At 34.7% G+C, this 23,090-nt stretch overlaps 2 protein-coding genes across 7 annotated transcripts in view; both read left to right on the top strand.

Moving 5' to 3' along the window:
- DIP2 (disco-interacting protein 2) overlaps positions 1-23,090 on the top strand; it is a 53,649-nt gene that overhangs the window by 24,607 nt on the left and 5,952 nt on the right. For 4 of the 5 annotated variants that reach the window (XM_013323749.1, XM_013323750.1, XM_013323748.1 and 1 more), the window contains 11 exons: positions 11,966-12,094; positions 12,304-12,516; positions 12,813-12,934; positions 13,100-13,400; positions 13,507-13,818; positions 15,209-15,401; positions 16,588-16,800; positions 17,324-17,493; positions 19,613-19,816; positions 19,934-20,155; positions 20,240-20,448. In XM_013323749.1, the coding sequence (XP_013179203.1) occupies positions 11,966-12,094; positions 12,304-12,516; positions 12,813-12,934; positions 13,100-13,400; positions 13,507-13,818; positions 15,209-15,401; positions 16,588-16,800; positions 17,324-17,493; positions 19,613-19,816; positions 19,934-20,155; positions 20,240-20,448 (2,288 nt within the window). Of the gene's footprint in view, positions 1-1,969; positions 2,051-11,965; positions 12,095-12,303; positions 12,517-12,812; positions 12,935-13,099; positions 13,401-13,506; positions 13,819-15,208; positions 15,402-16,587; positions 16,801-17,323; positions 17,494-19,612; positions 19,817-19,933; positions 20,156-20,239; positions 20,449-23,090 lie in introns of all 5 variants that reach the window. The other variant, XM_013323751.1, reaches the window with a different exon arrangement.
- Positions 20,638-22,988, top strand: LOC106126239 (mucin-5AC-like). Of its 2 annotated transcripts, none has more exons than XM_013323754.1 (2): positions 20,638-20,720; positions 20,789-22,988. In XM_013323754.1, the coding sequence occupies exon 2, from the start codon at positions 20,794-20,796 to the stop codon at positions 22,564-22,566; it is 1,773 nt and encodes a 590-aa protein (XP_013179208.1). In that variant the 5' UTR covers positions 20,638-20,720; positions 20,789-20,793; the 3' UTR covers positions 22,567-22,988. The 2 variants fall into 2 exon arrangements, with proteins under 2 accessions (XP_013179208.1, XP_013179209.1); XM_013323755.1 differs by having other exon boundaries at positions 20,689-21,172; positions 21,404-22,988.

Raw genomic sequence — 23,090 nt, 5'->3', positions numbered from 1 at the left:
CGTGCCATGTTGCTGCACCATTTCAATTGAAGGAAATGTTCTATAACATGCCTTGCAACGGTGCTGGTACCGATGCATATATCGCATATGCTTCTGTAGACTTAAAAGTGATGAATACTTCTTATTGCACGAAATACACTCAACTTCCACCGGGTTATCTGGATGTTTAAGGCCGTAATGCATTTGCAATGTATTGGCGTTTTTATAATATTTACCACATTGAGGACAGGGCTGACCGCCATTATCAGCAGGTTCTTCATTTTCGCCTTTTAAAATGTCATGAAGCACTGCGGTTGATGTTTGAAGATGTTCATTTATAATGTCTGAATCTAGACGAACCACATCGACCTCAATGTTAACTTCACTCAAATCCATAGCCATTAAATATAATAATTACGAAAAGTTTATTTACGAATTACAATTTTTATCAATACGCGGTTTTCTTGCTTTCGGTGAAATGTCAAACGATGTCTGTGAAAAAAAACTATTTTTTTTTATTCAGTCAAGAATCTTTTTCGTTTAATTTTCTTACTGGCCAGGATTATTATTTTAGTTAGTTGTCAATTTATCGTAGAAATAATTTTCTAATATTTTATTTTTTTTTAATTTTATTTGTTACTTAAAATATTAAGTTTATTTTTGGTAAATCGTTTTTTAATGTATTTTATTTTGTAAGTGGCCAGGATTAATATGTTTTTCGCACCAAAGCTATGACACTGGCCCCACATTTGGTAAAATAAAAAAAATAATTACTACCAAAAATATTTTTTTAACCAAACAAAATAATATAATTCCTACAAATAAAAATTTCATTTTATTTAATTGGATGGTAATTTTTTTAATTGAGCAGTGTTTTAGAAGGCGTCGTTGTCTTAGATTGTGTCTGTTAATAACAGTACACAGGTGCCGGCGCTAGTGGTTTCGAGGTGTTACAATAGCTTTTTAAAAATAATTTATATTTGTTCAATAATGTTAATGGTGTTTATATTCCTTTAAATAAAATTTCCTGAACTTTACGTGTTCAATACAAACAGGGATATATAACTCTGTTGTAAGATTAATAGTTTTAAAAGTAAATATTGTTTTTGTACACTTTTTTTAAATATTATTGTTTGTTTTAGTCATTAAAATTTATTTTTATTTCCACTTACGATTCGAATTTTGACGACGATATATGATCGGATTTAGAATACCAATAGATTCGAGTGAAATAGTATTGCTAATAATACAAAGAATTATCATATTGATTACAATTAGTAAACATTTTCCTCGGTTTAATCTATGGTAATACCATTTTGATACAAGAAGATATCTACTGTTATGTAGCAACACATCAATTGACTTGCATATCAGTTTGTGCAGCTGACAATGTAGAAACATGTCCCTCGCGAGAAGGCTTCCATGTTTATACTTAGGTTTCGTTCGATAGCTCTGTGACTAATGAGACGGGCGTCGTCGGTGCGGGATAAGTTCCTGCCGCGACAATTACAACAAAGGCCATATTCAGTGAGAGCCTGTCGGTAAAATGTGGTTGCGGGTGTGTCATGCCGCCATCTTAACAACTTAATGTGAGAACAAAAGCAAACAAAGATAAACTTGCATTGTTTCTACTCCGCCATTTGTTATTTCGAGATAGTTAACTATTGACAAGTTTAAACGTCATTCTATTGTAGTGCCAACTAATATATAACGATTTGTAATTATTACTAGGAAGTTATTTATTGAACATTTTATGGAATTATATGGTGATTAAACTTGTAAACAAATTTAGAACCGATCTGTTATTCGCGAATACTTGCCTTTTATAAATAAATCACTAAATTTACTATATTTATTTAACGATGCTTTTTACAATTTCGGCGCGAAAAACGGTTCGGTTCTGAAAATAAGCAATAGTTTGGTTGTCGTCGGTGTACATGTGAGCGTGTGTGCGTGTGGTCACATGTGTGGTTTCTTTATCGCGTCGCAGTGAGGTCGGCAGCGGCGCTCCGCTCGCCGCCGGGAAGGACCAACAGGCGACTCACACGGAACGAGAGTCGTTACCACTCGGGTGAGTCATACCATTATAAAGAACCTATCGCTCTCTACTCTCTATGCTCTTTGTAGGCATCATTCGTGTTTATGGCTCAACACGTGGGATTATCTTTTTGTCTATGGTGCAAGTACGGTGTTAGAAGGATTATGTACTTACTAATCGTGGTCAATTAATACATTACATTATAATACATTACTGTAGTAGGCACCTCTGTATACATAAGTCTATGTAACTTTCCATTTTTTATTGACATTTCACGTTAACTGCTCGTTCGTCGATTAAAGTATGTCACGTCACCAAGCCGTTTGATACCAGAACTTTTTCGGGAACCTTTGTAGCTTACAGCGATTTAGCGATCCTTATTCATTTTTTTTTAACATCAGTTTTATATTATTATTATATTCGTATATACAAACCATATAAATTGCAAAATGAATACACAACTCAAATTACACGTATGAAATAACATCAAAATTCAAAATGCTATATTACACAGTCTGGGAATAATATTAGCTTCCCACTTAGATTTGAATAACGTACAAAAAAGTATCACCATATGAGCTATAATTTAGCATGATGTTGCTATGATACATTTTTTAGACACCCACCGAAATAAGTAGAAAATAAATATTGAATTTGGGAAATGTATTAAGCTTTTATAACTCTTGTAAAAGGATTACTTGTAGGTATTTTAAGTAGTTTATATATTATTCGTCTGCTATCTCTCTCTATTAGACGTAAGAAAAAAACCCCAACTGCAGTCTGCTTTAAATTCTTTCACTATTCAAAAACAATGTTGGTAGCTACTTATTTACCTTTTACATAACTATATTTATGGATTTGTACTGTGTTAACCTTCCTTTTAATCATTTTTTAAACATTTCGGCCAGTTTCATAATTGACCGCATTAATCATGCAAACTTATAATTAAAACAAAATAAAATGCTATTGAAATGATAAAATCAGGGCATTAATGTTTAAATTTTACAGTATCTTTTTACATAGTCAAAATCCTTACAGCGTGTAGTACAAAAATGACTTACTTAAATATTATATTGCTTAATTAATCTTCGTATCCTAGCAAAGTGATAATATCACTTTACTAGGAAGGCATAACATTAATTCAATTATGCAAATAAGTCGTGGTTAATGACATGTTCGTAATATGACTGTATAACATGATCGCGTTGACAACCTTCTTGTATAAATAACAATAGCAAACTATTTAGTTGGATGTAACTGAAGTATTATTTTGCTGTATTATTATTAGGCTTAGGCTCGTTTGCACGGGCGCTTTTTTATCACCGCGTTAACACTCGACATTGGCGGCTTTCGAGCGAGGAACACTTCAAAATCACTCTTGTTTGGTTCGCATTCCAAATACAATACTAAGCGATTATAAACGTCGCGTTTTAAAAGCTCTGTCGTATAAACAAATACATGGTAATGCATTTGTTCTATTTGAAAGCTTTTTATAATAAAAGGCGCTCATGCGAATAAGGGCTGTCTCTTAGTTAATTGACGTATTACCCTTCATATTATTTTTCTAAGGAAAGCCAGCTATATATTGCAAATTGCTTAGCTGACGATATATCTGAATTAAGTCCCTTATTACTCATATCCATTCACATAACCTATCGATATTTTATTCGAGCATTTTCCGTTCTGTGAAATTTGTGAATGTGAAATTCGTGTAATATAAATGTTATTTTGGATATGAGATCCACAACGTTGTTAGCGCATTCAACTGCAAATGCTACATTTACAAAGCTGTCCGTTTGTGGAATATTCGGTGCGAAGCGTTATATCAATAGGGAGCTCGGGACAGTCAATAAACCCGTTTGCTGTTGTATCAAAGGACTATCATTAATGCAACGCTTATACCTATACATACGAATACTGCACACATCGATGTGAAACAAATAGATCGAACAGTACAGTTACGGTAAATCGTGGTATCCGTCTGTTTGTAGTTTGTCTAAGTAAATTGTAAGGACTCGGCAAATTGCGTATCGAACAAATTTATTCACAAAAGGTGTTAAAAATTTGCGTAATTCGTAAGAGTGCATTTCACTGGCAATTGCACTGTTATCTGTGATCACCAACATGCGACTCTGTTGGCGATGAAGTAACATCTTCACAAAGTGTTGAAAAATAATGGTGAGAAAAACTCCTTTTCGCTCACTACTGTTAGGAAGAAAATCCGAAAATGTGGCAGTGTATTGACCCAACACTAGCCTTACTAAAATGTCGACGTTTGTGTCCCTACACTATTCTTTCTGACACTGGACTTTGTAACGAAAGTCGTCGAACGTCATTCGCGCCAAATGATTCTAGCTAATAATATCTAAAACTACAGATGTCAGCTTGATCAAGAGTGTGAAAACAGACATCAGTCAAACACATTAAAAAAAATCATTGACATAAGACGTTACTTTGTTAGTAAATTTAGACAAATTACAAACGGGCGGCAGTCAGGATTTTACGGTAGCATATGCATTATGTTCGGGACGCCAAATCAGTGATTGAATATTACAATCCGCTTAGCCAAGTAACAGCTCAACCGTAATGGTCCATTAAGCTTAAAATTAATAATATACATCTGCATACGCCGCAAATTGTTGCTTTCTATGACTTTATTAGCAACGTAATAAAACAAAATTAAATGGAAATTTGTTTCCTCGTAAAGGATTGGAGGAAGCCTTCTATTTCCCAAGCAATCTCCGCATCGATACTGTAACGGAATGTATGTAGACAAGTAATATGTTCCTAACACTTCCTCATCAATTATGCAATGTCACACAATGATAATAAAGAATCTAAAAACTATTTGAACAACACACAATTTTGAATTAAACTATTCTTTGTAACGAGTATTAATATGAACAAAAAATAACTAGACAAAAAAATTGTCTACTAGCTCTTGTCTAAAAACGGTTTTTTTACCAATGACTTGACATGACTTAAAGTCCTATGTCCCCGTAGTAGGGCAGAGGGCGTCCACAGTGCGCCGATAGTTCGCTCTATCTTGGACTCTGCGTTTGGTCTCGGGCCATGTCAGCCCAATTGCCTTAATGTCGGCAGCTACTGAGCGCCGCTATTTTTACCAATGATATTGAAAAATCAATCTCCAATTTTAACTTATTTATGTAAAACAATAAAATTTAAAAAAAAACCGGATTATTTCTAATTCAGATCTATTGAAAAAGAAGTAGACCTGTTTTATCATAAATCAATAGTCGGTTGAAATTAAAACTAAGGCTAATAGTTTCCAAATCCACTGTGTCACAGTCAAATGATTCTAATTTGCAACCTAGACGTATAATGTTCTTAGTAATTTCGTAACTCAAGACATGTTTATTATTCAGACATTCTAACGCTCGATTAGGCAAAGGAATTAAATCCTTTATTGAAATAGCAACACTGCTTATAGAATACTTTAAAATCTATTAAATTTCATCAAGCTTTACAAATACGAAATAAGCTAGGCCGTGGTAACATTTGTCGAAAAAAATATAGCTAGACTTGTCGAACTAGTAATATTTTTATAAGCGCTATTTAAATACATATTGTTATTAATTGTTGATATTTGATGTTTATTAACTTTAAAAGCTGGTCCATGCACTGTAGGTGTCTTAGTCCTCTGTACAAATGCTAATGATCATGTTTAACGATTGCCGGTTGTAACCGGCATAACTTGTTCCATTTCCATTTAATGTATGTGTTTCTTTTAACTATTACAAAAGTGTAAAGATTTGCATACGTTTAGCTCCATTACACATAGCACTGAAGTTAGCAATCCATACTAATAATGTGCAGGATTGACGTTTGGTGGCCAACCTTAAAATAAATCTACGTTCTTGCTAATTTTAAAATTTGACCATACAAACAAAAGGGTATTTGATTGGTCGGTATGTCGATTGGTCCAATAAAATACATTCAAACATTTTTTTTGTAAACTAAAAACAATTCATCAATTTTTATTCACAGCTAGTAAAAAATTTTACAGCTAATCCGCATTCGTTTTTACTCTTTGTGACAGATTGACAATGGATTTTACGCCAACTGACGCACGAATACGTTAGTCTAATTTAGTCCGGCTTTTGACCAGTTTTCTAGTTCATACATTTCAATTTAAAAAATGTATGCCTTTGTCTCCTAAAGTCTAGTAATTATCATTTACGCGTATATGGGTCGGTTGTTAAATTTAATGAAGAATTGAAATTTTAAAAGCACATGGAGTGTTTCATGAAAAAGTTGCGATGCGACACAAAAGCTTTAAACCAGCGGCTATATTAAATGAATACCCGAGTATAATTCTATTTTTAATATTTGTCAATAGTTTAATTAACAACGATATTCTTTTATGTGATAAGTATTCACATTCATTATATACATCAATTTACGGTACAACCAAACCGTAAACCATGACTTTTATTAGTGTATAGACCGACAAGCATATCTGACCACTTGGGTATATGTCAAACTAAATTATAACAGCTCTCTAGCGCCCTCCCCTTAACGTTAACAAAGTATCACAAAATCTTTTTCGTACTGAAGTTGTAATGTAATTTTTTATACATTTTTCTATGCCCATTTTGGCATTCCATATTTTTTGACAGAAATAAACGACAGCAGCGCCTCTCACCGGATCATATATTCTTGTTTGATTATACTAGGTAGTAATTTTGGCAGGTAAAGTGATATAATATTTTTATTTACTACTGACATTTGCGCTAGTGACCATTATGATACAGTGGTACTGAATAAATAATCTCTTTGTTTGAAAGCGAATAACTAAACTACATTTGCAATCAAAGTTGTCGCGGTGCTTCCTATGCTTGTGGGGCCATCATTACAACATGACACACTTTCTTAAGTGTTGAATTGATACAAGTGGCTGTGATTGGAGAGTCCGTGTATTTGTACAATTGTACGTGTGACTAACTTCATACCAGTTTGAATTGCTACGGTATTACATTTGTTTCCTGTTATGACCCTAAATGGAGATAATGTCATACTTTACTACAATTATTACATATTAATTGAAAGTTTAAATGTATCGACGTAATGGGATTACTCAGGTCAAAGTAGATAACGCGTGGGAACTATAATATATCGGACGGATATGAGTACAAATAAATCGGACGTAACCTTTGTCAGTGAACATTCATAAGATATTTAAATTCTTTAATTTCAGTAACCAGACGAAACAAACGAAGTTACGAGCAACTTCTATTCTGTACATATATTCCTTTTTTATTCCTGCATCTCGAATCGGCCTGATTGAACGGAGATTTCTTTTTGCTTAGCTCGGAGTTGCTCCGCTCGTGCGAGTATTGCAATATCTCATATCGTGATGTTGATTCAATATTTATAAACCGCCCTTGACTTACTTATTTAGTACGAATACTTTGCAATGTTTCTGTTTACCGTATTGTGTTCGGTATTTGCCCTACGTCATATAACGTGAAACAAGTTATTTTGTGGCCTTATTGCCCTTTCAATAGTGAAATCGATAAAGTAAAAAGTCATATTGCGAAACGTGTTTTAAAAAAATGAGATAAACAATTCTTAAACAATAAGATTACTAGTGTAAAATAATAAATATTTGCCTAGAGTAAATTACTATGTCTACAGTTTTGCTTGTTGTTTTAAAACTCTGTAGACATAGCGGCGCTATCTTATTCTGAGTTGATCTATCAAAAACATGTTCGTTGAGCAAACAAAAAACATTTTCATTTTGTAAAGACAATTATATGAGATAGTCGAACTAATCTTATCGGTATAAATTGCCGTTTTCAATTTATTCGCTCGGTCGACGACGATCTGAGCCAATCAGTGTGCATAGAGCTCTTACCTATAACTCTCTGAATAGAATTTAAATCATCTTCAGCTTTTGCTTCCCCATCTTGAAATATATTAACCTGATTCTTTAGAATTTATGGAAAATGCAGGATAATAAAAATTTGCTGGAAATATTATTTATTAGGTACAGTACTTAAATTATTGCAGTCTTTTTCTTATTATTCTACCCACAATAGTGAATACCCTAATGGTCGTTAGTGAACTTCTTCTATATAATTTAAATATTTTAACTTTTCACACATCATCGTACAGTAGTTTTATCAATTAGGTGACAGAAAGTCTTTCAAGTAATGTAGTACATAAATGTTAGTTTTGTGTATATTATGTTTTATACTAAAGCGAGATTTTGAACAAGTTAGCCGCCGATTCACCCGCTGGGAAGTGGCTCGTACGCGGCCTCTAGTGCCACCTAAGTTGAACACCGACTCTCCGCCATTTTCAATTATATTTTCTCGCTCCCACATCGCTACACGGTAATAAAGTTTATGGTGGCAGCAAGTATCATCATTGTAAGCCAAGTTCGTATGTGGGTACCAGGTGGGCTTACTGCGGATGAAAAAAACCAAGTGTAAGATATTCCCGTCTTAGTGTTTCTTTCAAGCTTCTACCAGCACATATTCTACAAGTACAAGTTAAATCAAAAAGAAATTAAGAAGCCGATACTAAAACAAAATATGACGGCGGAGTTCTTGAAAAATCACCATCCAAGAAGAATAGTAATTTATTATTATCAAGCCAAGATTTTTGAATCATAAGCAGATAATTTAAAAACCGTAATTGCATTGCAGTCTTATATAGAATTCATTTAAATTGAATAAGGTAAAAAAAAATTAAGCTCTGTGATTTTTAAATAATAAAACAAAGAGAAATTTATGTAATCTTCCAAATTTATTATGGGTTCTATTGTCTAATATGACCTCTATTAAATGTGTTTTATATTCCAGTAGATATAAATTTGAAATATTTAATGTTTTTAAAAATAATTTCTCTTTTTTTCATAGCCATTATGCAATTCAGTTTAATAATTGAAAACGTAAAGGTCACCGATAATCAGAATTTTCATAGAAATTTTCAGACAGCATTGGTTAAGGGTCATGACTAAAATGGCAGGAATATTAATTTTACTTGAAAAACGTCAGACAAACGAAATCAATGCCTCTGTTTGTAAAACGAGCAATTAAATATACGTTTGCATAACGAATGTACGGTGGGTGAGCAGCACTGCACACTCAAATCAAAGGGTGGATTTTCGCACTCGAAAAAATAGATTTTTAAAATAATGTTTTTCAGAAAACAGTTTTCCTTAATGACGACCGTTACTTTACATTCATACATAATGATGGGAGAGCAAAGGGACGTAAGAATTCCACTTAAGAATTATGTACATAATTACTGATATTTTTTTTAATGAATATGGATGTATGGATGAAGGGAGAATGGCTGTATTGATCTGGCTGAAATTTGGCATAGATGAAGATTATACTCTGGAAGAGCACGTAGGGTGCTAATTAAGTTTTTTTTTAATTCCGCGTTGATGGAGTCGGGGGCAGAAACTAGAACAATACTATGTAGAGTTTAAGAATGGATCAGATCAATCTTAAAAACTTTATATATTGAATTAGAATTGCTATAATAATAATTTCATTCAACAAATGGTTGCCACATGTCGTGTAAGTTGAGAAATTCAACGCTTCAAGCACGCAATGTCCCTCCATTGAGAATATATGTTATCACAAATTATTTAATGGAACACATGAATAAAACCTATTGCAATAAAAATATTAATTCACGTAATGGAAACTACTTTAATTATGTAAGTGTTTAACAAGTTCATATGCTGCTTTTATCAACGAGCAAAAAATATAATATTAACAATTTCTAAATCATTATATGTTACCGTTTTTTTTTATTTTATCTCCAACAAAAACTTTATATTAATAGATTGCCTTATGTGTCTTTTATTACATAAGAATAATAAAATTGGATATCTGAACAGCACACATCGTTATAAAAGCTATCATTTTATCCTATTGAATAAAACCGGTCTTTACTAACGTTTAGGAATAAACGTCATTTTGTTACAGTCACCAGTTTGCTAAAGAAATTGAATTATACACGTGCAAAACCTGTTCCTTGAACACAGTGAAACGACATTCAGAAATACTGACTTAATAGTTCCTCTGGAACATAAGAATTCTCTATTAAACAGTAAATAAAATGGAATGCCAGATTCAAGTGCACTCGTATAATATATATAGTGGATATGTTTTGTTATTGGATATTTGTTCATGTCCAAATATTTGATCTGCTAATCTCTGTACAAATAAATTGAATGTTCGTCCTCTACGTGTTCCTAAACCACTAGAAAGATAATGATGAAGTTTTCATAGTGTATTCTCAGTACGCCAAAGAAGGTTTGTTCCTTTGATAATCTAAAACAATACAATAAAACTATTTGTAATGTTAAAATTTTTGCTTGCACTGTGAAGTTTGTATTGTTTTTTATTAGGGTATGGACTGAAACTTTTGACATTTTTTTTCAAAACTTAGTTCATCTAGGAATGGATAAACTTTGAAGCCAATATTTATATTGGCTTCAAAAATTGGTGTCGTTGATCACCTCGGTGTTCACGTCGTTCGTTTGCCCCTTCTCTTATAATAAAAAATAATCGCCTGTATGGATTCTTCTGTTAAGATGTATTGTTGTGATTCATATATTCAGCATGACGGGATTCTAAATATATTTCTGAATAATGCAATATTTTTTTCAAGATAAGTAAACTCGTGGTGTATTAAATTATAATATCTGAACTGGTATTATCCAGAACAAAATTGAAATCTATTTTTTTTTTCTGATCAAATCTGTGAATACATTTGTGCAGATATCATGTGGTATATTGACTTTCTAACAAGATTAAAAAAAATAATCAAAAAGTTGAAAAAGGTCGGTGTATTAAAAAAATATATGTAAAAATACTTTTATTGAATGTTAACCAAATTTTTGTGTATTCCAATTTACGTAGTAATTTATATTGATTTTAATTAATTTAGCACTAACCGACATCTGAAGTACTTTATAGTTTATGGTTCAACTGATTTCGTCATTACGCAAATACGAACAGTAATAAAATTTACGTAGAAAATATATTTAAAAATATTCCTGTACGGTAACATCTTTTATTTTTAAATCATAAAATTACATTATGAAGAATGGATAGCATCGATCCATCATTTTAAGATTAAACCATCCATATTACCAGTACTTTCGTATTCCTTTATTTAATATTAGAAATACTAAAAGAACTGGTACATTTTCAAGCCAAGACAATTGAAGAAAAGTAGTACTTTAGTGGTTTTAATATTTTATAGAAATAAACTGTGCCTTAGAGAGCAATTTTCTGTAACAGAAGTTGTGAAAATTAAAATATTAAAGGTGAAATTAAAGACATGTATGGAGAAATAATTAGACTTTTGGTAAGAAATTGGTCATCGTATTGTCGGGAGTCGAATTAGATTATACAACAGTAAAATAACTTCGAATTGGAATAGGTGTGTTTTTTTTATTAAATTATAAAAAGGAAATAATCGAGAACAAAATCAATGGTGAATTAATGAGAGGGAACGACAATTTTTTTATAATGTATTATAATATTTGATTCATATCACAGAATGCGCTTTATTTTACTGCACCATATAAATTATAGTTTGCATGTAATTTAATACTAATTTTATTGTAATGCTTTTGTAAATGTATGCCAATGTATAAAGATGCATTTATTTTTCCGTTCTTTTATCCGATTAATTGAATGAAATTTTTTGTTTTTGTGAATTTGTAGTTACCTATAGCATTTTATTTAGTAGTAGAAATCTTTTTGGTCTGCATATCTTGGAATTATGCGACGAAATTTTTTAAGATTCAAGATCAACATTATCTATTCGTCTTTAATAAACCTTCAAGCATGAAAAGCTTTAGTACGAATAGATAATTCAAATCTTTGACGCATAAGTCTAGATTGTAGGCCAAGAATATATGCGTTTTAATAAATACGTCTCCTCTTACAGAAGTGAGACAAGAGGCGGTACAACAAGCACTTGCCGAGATGCAGAATCGGCCCAAACCGTCTTTGCCAATGCCTTCTAAAAGAACCTCGATGATGGCCAAGAGCCCAGACCGAGAACGCCATGATCTCTGTAAGTGCAAATATGCAATGTTCAAAAAACATGTAATTTAAAATCGTGTTAAAGTTTTTGCATTATATGTTGATTGGTATAATGACCGTGATTTTTGAATTCGTAAAATTTTAAAGAAGTGGGCAAAGTTGTTGTACTTCCATGATTCGCCGGTCGATTTTGTGAGATCATTGTTTTCTACGTCATGATAGTATACGTTTTATTTATAGCATCTAGTTCCGACGAGGACTCGTGCGCGGGCGACAGTGAGCTGCCTCCGCCGCCGGAGATGGGCTCACCCCCCGCACGACGCCCCGCCGCGCCTCACCCCCGTGCTCTGCCGCATCCCTTACCGCAACCACACCACCTACGCGATAAGAAACATGCTCCAAAGGAACGGACAGAGATTGACTTGTCCGAAATCAGCGCTCATCTGCCAGCATGTAAGTGCGGTCAAAAAATTAAATTCTCTTCCCCAGATGTAGGTTTGAATATTGTTCAGGAAACTGTCACCATAATATCTACACGTTAATTTGTATATAGATAATTGACAATCACCTCCCCCTTCGTAAACGTCCTGGACTACACGTACAAATAATTTGTCAAGAAAAATATGTACATTGACCAACGGTGTTACCCAATATAATAAATTATTGTAGATGATAACATTAAACTAATATAAAGAAGGGAATTTGTTCTATAAAATTGTTCTTTTGTTTAAAATGTGCAACGTACTCAGATGTACAACCGGATGTTACGCACACCACTTCCGGAGCTCGGAGAGGCGGAGCTCTTGTCGCGGATCGAGTGCAATGTTATACACAGCCCGAGGATACGGGCACCGGCACCGGTCGATGGAAGGTAATTTTTTTTCCATTACTATTATTTTTTTAATAACCTTTTAACAATTGTTCTTAGCCTTACTTAGGAATAGTTATTGGGAGAAGAAATAAAAACAATGTGATTTAATACTTAACTAATGGAGATAAAATTACAAAATTCTATTAATTAAATAATATTTCATAGGTGTCAGCAAAGATTCAGCAGCTACTAAATACATTGAAGCGTCCGAAACGACGTCCTCTTCCTGAATTCTATGAAGATGATGACATAGAATTAGAAATCGCCGCTAACCCTAAAGATCCGAACGCACCAAAACCGGAGGGCGGAACAATGACCCCAGCGGTGGGAGAACAGCTTGTGGTGCCCGCTGGCCTCCCGAGGAACCTGGAAGCGGCTCTGCAAAGATATGGTACCGCCTCATTCAAAGCGAACGTTGCAACCGTTTTGGATCCAAATGGAAAACTCAGCAATTCCCTTACGTACGGTACGTAATATGAGTTATTATTCCTTTGATTTATTACTCCAAAAAAAATATTTCATGATTCCAGTGAGTAATAGAGATTTGTTAAAAATATATTCTTTCCCAACAGGAAAACTGCTCAGCCGTTCGTTTAAGATCGCTCACGCTTTGCTGAATAAGACTTTCACATCAAAGAGCACTAGTGGTGGGCCCATGACTGGAGATAATTCCATCAAGCTGGGTGATCGTGTCGCCTTAGTTTATCCAAACAATGATCCGATAAACTTCATGTGCGCATTCTATGGCTGCCTGCAAGCGGGCGTGGTGCCCGTGCCCATTGAAGTGCCGCTTACACGTCGCGACGCCGGCCTGCAACAGGTCGGCTTCCTGCTCGGCTCCTGCGGGATACAATACGCCCTCACATCGGATGCTTGCCTAAAAGGTTAGTACGCTAGTTGTCTCATTTGACCACCAAGGTCAATCACTAAAAAGGTTCTATACTACTTTTGTTTTATAATTTTTGAAGATTTTGTGTCTTATATTCCATACAAGTATGACTGTCCAATTCCCATCGAAGCCCAATAATATAATGAATTTTCAAGATCGTCAGTTACCGCAATAGCTAGCGTTAATGCTTTTAATTGTTATTAATTGTTGTTTGTACAAAATAAAAGTGAAACAATAGTCACACTTCAGCAAGCTACGGCTTCTAGGAAACTGGAGCAAGCCATTGCTAGTCACTTTGCAACTACATACATTGTAATAGGAAACTAAACGTAATTGAAAACCAATCGGCAATTCCTTGCGTTTAAATTGCTTCCGCCTGGTATTGATTTCTTAATTAAAACATACAACATACTTCAGTTACATGTTACAAAGGCTCTGCGTCTTATTTGTTCCTCGTACTAATTGCAGCCTCCTGGCAGTCTTTTTATTAGAAACGTATTTGTTCACTGTTCGCTTGCGATACCCTCTAGCATGTGCACACAGAAGGAATCCTTTTTCATCTTTTAGTACTTATTTTTACAGAGCTAATTTCACTTTGTGCTCGAAATGCTCTTTTATGTGTAATTTAAAATTTTTACTCGATAACATTATTGAGAAATTTAGAAATGTGCGACGGCATGGAATGAAGTTTTTGAATTTTAAAACGAAAAAGATTCATAAGCGCATAACTATTAGTATTAACAAAGCATAATAATCGATTTCCCAGCTATGAGCGATTAATAGTTTATGGTGAACGACAAGAAATATACCACAAACTCAAAAAAAAATTCGGCTATTGAAAGCCATTATATAATTTCAAACGCACGTCGACATATTATAATTATAAAATGATAGCACATTTTATTAAATGTGTACTGTAGCCGGCCATAACCAACACACCGCAACGTTGTAATGATTTTATACGCAACGATGAACACAAATGCTCTTCACATTGAGTAATGGTGAAATGATCACGATGTTCTCAATTACACGTAGCCATCACTATTTAGAGTGCGAAAGTACATCGAGTCAACACTATGTGTGATATTGTGTTATATGCACAATAAAATAAATATGCTCTTTATATTAAAAACTAGTTGAATCCGCTGTACATTTCACAAAACATAAAATAATAATTTTAGTATATCGCCAAGGTAAAGGATCTTGTATAGAAAATAAATGAATACTGAGATATGACCTAAACAATGGTATTACTTTTCTTAAGTGTTAATAAAACTTTCTTGAAAGACAGTTTTATTTATCATATAACTATGACTAATTAAGAACTACTGCTAAACATAATTAAGATAATCATTTCCTTTCAATAATTAACCGTACCCAACTAGGTCTTCCGAAGACATCGTCGGGCGATGTGGTATCGTTCCGTGGATGGCCGTCTCTACACTGGGTGTCGACGGAGAAGCTGCCCCGCCCCCCGCGTGACTGGATCCCACCTCCTCGTCCTGCTGAAGACAGCCCCGCGCACATCGAACACACATCAGCTGCGGATGGCTCTGCTATGGGCGTCATTGTCACCAGGTTAATTTTATTATGAGACGCTTTTTCCACTAGCGAGACTCTTGGCTGTCATTTCTATAAGCAATGTATTTAACTATTTCTGCTTTTTTCCACTACTAATGTCGAATTCTCTTAATATATTCATAATTACTGTTATTACCTAATAAATGTAGTAAAGTCTGTAAATTTGTAAATAAAACGAAAGGATTAATTAAAGTAAACTATAATAAAATGTATATAAAGGCTATTTGTATATTATGTGGTCAAAGTACACAATAAGTATTATTTAAATCGTTGTTATTAAGGTTAAACAAATGTTTTGTTAGCACAATTTTCATGCGGCTCGTTGCTCCGTAATATTTGTTTCAACGTTCTCTCCCCTGAGACTGGTATTGAATTGTAGCCTAATATTTAATGTTTTTTGGCACGGGTATGTCAATGTTTACTTGTTTAATTTATTTACAGACTATATTCTAAATCAGAAAATTACTTCTAACCCAGCACATATATTGAATAATTTTTTATAATTTATTTTACAAAGTTGATTTACGCAAATTAGTAGAACCAAATAAAAAAACACATTTTATTAAAAACATATACCGCGGCAGTATATCTTGACAAATTTTGGTGTTAAAATATGATTAGGTACATGTCTTACTGATACTATTGGCCCGGGTTTCATAGAGAAATAAATTAAAAAAGCAGACAAGTACGTCTCAAGACTCTACATTGTAACTTGTGTCGCGTTGAGTGCGCTTAGTACAGCAGCCGTAACGCCATCTCTCGTAACCGACTGCGGCTCATGCACGGAGAGGCGCTGCGATGCAACGAACTGCATAGGGACATCTAGCGGAGTATTCCGAATTGAACAGTAATCTAGACGCCTCAGCCTAGGCTCTCGTCGTTGTCAATTTCGCACATTGTTTACAGATGCCGTTTTATCGCGTTATTCATTAAAAATCAATAAAGCCCTTCATCTTTGCTCAGTTATCTTCCACGCAGCTAACGAATCGGTATCAAAATGTATATCGCAGTGGTTTTAGTTATTCAATACAAAATGAGTTGCGGAATAGCTCAATACTATGATCCTTATACCATAAAAATAAGTATCGTTTTGGTGACAACGACGACGGTAATAGAAGATTGTGTACTTTTTTTTATTTGGGATAACATGAATCTGATTGTGATGGAAATGGTTTGTTTGCAGAGCGTCGATGCTCTCCCACAGCCGGATGCTTTCAGTGGCCTGTAACTACACTGAGGGCGAGCATATGGTGTGTGTGCTGGACTTCAAGCGTGAAACTGGACTGTGGCACGCTGTTCTAGCGAGTGTTCTTAATGGCATGCATGTGATATTCATTCCTTACGCCCTGATGAAAGTAAGCCCCGCCTCATGGATGCATATGATCACTAAGTACAGGTAAGAATATTATTATTATATATATTTATTTAAGTGCATAAGCGAATATCAATTTACGCGCTATTTAATTATTAACATCAATACCTACCTTATGAAGCGATTACATTTATAAATATAATTCTTGCACATTGCAATCTAGTTGTTTACATTGCGAACGAAAACAGACGTATTTTATATATATGTATAATTCGCTCTGATAAAATATTGCGAGAACAAGACCAAATCGATATTGAAATGGCTATTTTTAACATAAGGGCAACGCCTACCGCCGTACGGTAAATTATAATATAACATTTTATCTGTCTATTATTTCGCTTGTGTATTATCGTTTTTAATAATGAAGCGTATTTTATTAACATACATTTTTTTTTATTATTAACAACTTTATATAGTTTCATTGCTTATCATTATTCCTTAATGAATCTTTGGATGTATATGTTATCGTGTCGCGTAAAAGCTGTGCAAATGTTTATTCTTTATCATGTACAATATTTATATATTTTTTGTTGATCACGTGATCCAGGGCCTCGGTGGCGATCGTTAAGTCTCGAGACCTGCACTGGGGTCTGCTGGCGACAAGAGATCACAAGGAAATATCCTTGAGCTCACTTCGTATGTTGCTGGTTGCCGACGGCGCGAACCCCTGGTCGCTGTCGTCCTGTGATCAGTTCCTGTCAGTGTTTCAGAGCAAAGGTATGTTCTTTATTATATTTATACAACATTTAAATTATTTTTTTATTAAACAAAATACACACGGCACACATCAGACATTCACAGTAGAATAATTATTTAGCAAGCAACAGGTGAACAAAATTATCACATGAAATGAAACGTATTTAGTAATTGTTGTCGTTTAATGTCCTTGAAATGAAAGAATGGCAGGAGATAACAAAGAATATAATTATAAAAGAAACTTAACAAAACACGTCATTATTTAATTGGTGTATTCCTGCAGATTACCCCAATAAAATAAAAAACTGTGGTTAAAATTAAAAAAAGTGTTGCCACCATTGTTTTATTATTTGTATATATTTGTACCAAATTAATTTTTCAAAATTATTTTGGAGCCAAACTCAAAAACAACATCTGCTGTCGATAAAAAAATCTTTCATATGTTTTGGAACATCACTTTTTTATTCAAGAGCAGATAATTTTGTGAGACTATTAGTGTTTATTTTTGCATTACAGTAGCACCTTTTTACACTAAATACTTTACAGAATTGTGTTTTTTTACATCGATCGGCGAGTTGAATGAAGAATTAAATTTTAGCAAAAACCATGGATTTTTAATAAAAATGTACACGACATTGGAATAAAACTTGTGTGTGTTCCATTATTTATCCCTTTCCTATTGTATTTATGTCTATCTTATTTGTATTATCTGTCATATATATAACATTGAATGTCTTTACGAAAATATGAAATCTGAATACTTAAAACACGAAGTCATTTGTGGTTATAAATTTACTTATTGGTGTCGTTTATAAAATTGTAGGGTTACATAAAAACAGTAGATCGAAATATTAAAATAAAAACAAGTTGCTTAAATCGATGTTTGCTTTGAATCGAAAACAATTTTTCCATAATCTTAATTAGTTCCTCTCATTTTCTTTGTTACGTAGATTTAAAAATTAGATGTCTTATTATAACATTTTTTAAAACCTCTCCTGAATAAATTAGTAAATGTGTCAAATAATTAACCAACATTTTTTTTTAAGTAGGCATAAAAATATAACAAAGCGTTGTAATTTTTTATTTGCATTCTACATAATATGAAATCCATCCAGTACGTTAAACAAATGTTTGAACACAATTTAGAAATGAATTGTAGAAAATGTAATATCAAACAGGTAGCCATTTTAAAATTGAGTCTGTCTAAAATGGCCGACGAGGTAGATGTAGCGGCAGGAGGGAGCGTTGAAATATTCGATGTCGCAATAAATTAACGGTCCTTAGTACGCAATGTCAGATGTATTGATTTTATAGCGATATGCTTTATGCACGCTTGCACCAAGGTCGTCCGGGGGCGCTGCGCCGCGCGCATCTCCGCCCGGGAATCTAGACCTCAGTCCGAGCTGGGACATCTCCAGTGCTTATCACGTTTTTATCTTGATTTTCATATTTGCTGAGGTCGATATCAGTCTTAATTCCCAGTTCATTTACTGTAAATGTGATAGTCCGAACACAGGAGAGGTACGTATTAAAATAGTTACGATAAATACATAAAATATAAACGGAATACAAGATTGTATAAACTTAATTTATCCATATAGCTGTACCTAATCAATAACATCGACCGGTAATAACACGTAAAAAATATTTCACAATCAGTTGGGAAAGCTTCGTAAAGAGGTCAAACAAGAAACAAACTTTGAGCTAAAGAAAAGTTAACGTGAAGCCTGTGCAAAAGAAATTAAAACAAGTCGCGGGTTCAGAATTTCGGTAGTATATTAAAACGTATTTTAGATAAGAGAAAACATTAGCGCGTACAATAATGTAACCACATCGTAGTGGTTTTTTTCAATAATTATACATCATTGCGTTCTTTAATTGAAAGTTTCAACATAATCCTATAAATAACTTAGGAAGGCATGGAGACCGGCTCAGTACCGCTTTCGTTGGTAAGGTAGCTTTCTCCAAATAACACTTGGAAAACGCTGCTTAAACAAAAAGACTATTACATTTCAAATACAATAGGTTTATCCTCAAGTGTAGCTGTAACATGACAATGAAATTCCACTGGCGTTCTCAAAGAACGTCTCAAGAAAATGAGAATGAGATGAGTCCACAGTTAAGGTGTGATTATGCGTAGGCGTGCGCGGCGACGCGATTTGCCCGTGCGCATGTAGCAGCGAGTCGCTGACAGTGTGCGTGCGGCGCGCCGGCCGCGGTGGCAGTTCTGCGGGCCGCGGCGTACTCTCTATGTCCGGTCTCTCCTACGGCGTTGTTCGCGTCGACGCTGAGAACTCTCTCACTTCGCTCACACTGCAGGACTGCGGGCAGGTTATGCCCTCCTGTAAGTCAGAAATCACTCAAATCGACAATCTGCAATAAAAAATAAATAAATATCTGAACAAATTAATTAAGAATATTTTTAAGGAGGAAAAAATTTAATATTGTATTTTTTTCTTAGGTGTAATAGTAGTCGTAAAAATAGAAGGACCTACGTATCTGTGCAAGACAGACGAAGTAGGCGAGATTTGCGTTCTTTGCGGGGCGACGGGCTCCGGGTATTGGGGACTCCCAGGGCTCACTAACACCGTTTTCCGAGTGCGACCTTTGGATGCTGACGGGGAACCGATCGGAGAGGAACACTACGTACGCAGTGGACTCCTGGGTTTCTTAGGTCCCGGTGGTAAGTTATTGGTGCGAATGCATGTCCCACATACATCATCCACTACTTAGGTTTCATAATTTCATTTCTTACTTTCTATTTAAGGCTTAGTGTTTGTATGCGGCTCTCGCGATGGGCTGATGACGGTGACTGGTCGCAAACATAATATGGATGATATCATAGCGACCGTGCTTGCCGTTGAACCTATGAAATTTATATACAGAGGACGTATTGCTGTGTTTTCCGTGAGGGTACTTCGCGACGAACGTATTTGCATAATAGCCGAACAAAGACCCGATTGCGGAGAAGAGGAGGTGAGATTAAAGAAAAATTTTGTCCTTGCTTTAGCACCAATCCGTTCTTATCTATTTTTTTTTCTTAAGTTCTAATTTTCAATTATTATTTTATAACCTACCTATTTGACGATGAATTTTCTTGCTTATGTTTAGTAATTCCATAGCTATATAGCTACACTAAACATTACTAATAATTATTTAGCAACAGGTACAGCTCGATTGCATGAAAATAGCATTTTTCATGTAAAGAAAACCAAACTGGGATTTCAAATTGGATTTACAGCAAAAAGGTAAATATTTGCTCATTCCATTGTTATGCTATAATTTACAGCAGATATTAACCTATTTTTCTTTTCAGGTACTATGGAGGTCTCAGTTTGCACCGCTGACGTTGGAACTAACACCGAGAAGATAGTTACCACCGACCGTGGTGTCAACACCAAGATTAAAACTAAAAATAAAATGACAAACACCCGGAAAAATACAATCAAAACTAGTGACATCGGAGTTAGCACCTCTGGATATGAGATGACAAACACCAACATCAATACCATTAACACTACTGACACCGTAGTTGACACTACTGACACCGGAGTTGACGATACTAAGACCGTAGTTGACACTACTGACACCTTAGTTGACGATACTAAGACCGTAGTTGACACTACTGACACCGTAGTTGACGATACTAAGACCGTAGTTGACAGTACAGACACCGCAGTCGACGTTACTAACATCGTAGTTGACGATACTAAGACCGTAGTTGACACTACTGACACCGTAGTTGACGATACTAAGACCGTAGTTGACACTACTGACACCGTAGTTGACTATACTGACACCGTAGTTGACAGTACAGACACCGCAGTCGACGCTACTGACATCGTAGTTGACACTACTAACACCGTAGTTGGCACTACTGACACCGTAGTTGACGATACTAAGACCTTTGTTGACACTGCTGACACCGTAGTTGACGATACTAAGACCGTAGTTGACACTACTGACACCGTAGTTGACGATACTAAGACCGTAGTTGACACTGCTGACACCGTAGTTGACGATACTAAGACCGTAGTTGACACTGCTGACACCGTAGTTGACGATACTAAGACCGTAGTTGACACTACTGACACCGTATTTGACACTACTAATACTGCAGTTGACACTACTGACACCGTAGTTGACACTACTAACACCGCAGTTGACACTACTGACACCGTAGTTGACACTACTAACACCGCAGTTGACACTACTGACACCGTAGTTGACACTACTAGCACCGTAGTTGGCACTATTAACACCGTTGTTGACACTACTGACACCGTAGTTGACACTACTAACACCGTAGTTGACACTACTGACACCGTAGTTGACACTACTGACACCGTAGTTGGCACTACTGACACTAATGAAGATAAGATGACAAGCACCGCCATCAACAAGATTAACTCTGCTGACACCGGAGCTAAAACTACTAAAGACACTGCGGTTAACACTAATCGTGTATTTTGTGCTAACTGCAACTGTGTTGTAGGTCTTGTGGAGTACGTAGATATGCCAAGTGCAAGCACAAGCAAGTCCGATAATACTGTTTCCACCTCCAGTACCACTAAAGATGTTGCTTGTAATACAGATAACACTTCAGATTCTAACAATAAGTATACTTTTAACGACAATGCGGTAGCCGCAAGCGTTTCCAATACAAATGAAGATGAGGAAGTGGTTGCGCATTCATCCACCAACCCTCCTAATGAAAATGACAAACAAAGTCCCGAAAATGTCAACAATAAGGCAAGAAAACTTTGTCCATACCATCATGAGGTATACACACCTGGTTGTCCGAAATGTCGGTGGCGTCTTTGTTATCACGATAGCGATTCAGATGATGATGATGATGATCAAAGACAGCAAAACATTAATAATGATCCCTCGTTTGAGGAGAATAATCTCCCAAATAGGCATATGCTTAATTTCCGGTACGCATATCTCCGTTATCGCAGAAGGTTAAGATATGAAAGAATGGATGAACGGTTCCGTCGCTACAGAGCCGCTTTACGAGCAGCTTTTGAAAATACGAGTTCTGAGAGCGATGAATATGGACGTTACGATGAAGAGAGTTCAAAGACCCTTTAAATAAATCTATAAATATCGCTTAGATTCATTTAAACTTGCATATAATCATTTTCAATTTTTTCAATCGTTGTAAGTAGTTTGAGGGATTTCCCATTTTAATATCGTAGGTATCGTTCGTAGAAAAATTTGTAGGAGTAGAAAGTAGAATGAAGCTTAAAATTATTATGGTAGTAAAGTTTTAGGGCATTGCAGGCTTAAATTGTAATGGCCTATATGTAGCTAAAATCGCGGCAGCCCAATAGTATGTCTTACGTAACTACACGCATATCTAAAAACGGGAAAGAATTATTAAAATTGAATTTAATTAACACGATCAATTCACACACATTCACACCCATAGTCACATAGCGTTATTAAAATGACATTTACAATGAAATTATAAAATAGTTTTAAGATTACATACATAAAGATATTTAATTTAAAGTAGCAGTTTTATGATCTCAATGTTATTAAATTATAAATGTATTTTCTATTTAATTTGATCTTTGATGAGAATATGTAACAAATAACAAAAATGTTAAATT

This window comes from Papilio xuthus, unplaced genomic scaffold (assembly GCF_000836235.2).
Source record: "Papilio xuthus unplaced genomic scaffold, Pxut_1.1 DF825017.1, whole genome shotgun sequence".
Classification (NCBI taxonomy): Eukaryota; Metazoa; Arthropoda; class Insecta; order Lepidoptera; family Papilionidae; genus Papilio; species Papilio xuthus.
The sequence above is the reverse complement of the archived record's forward strand: the minus strand, read 5'-3'. Positions and strand labels throughout refer to the sequence as shown.

What these genes read in the sequence shown, in the direction of transcription:
- LOC106126239 (XM_013323754.1), top strand. Translation starts at nt 20,794, where the DNA reads ATGGAGGTCTCAGTTTGCACCGCTGACGTTGGAACTAACACCGAGAAG.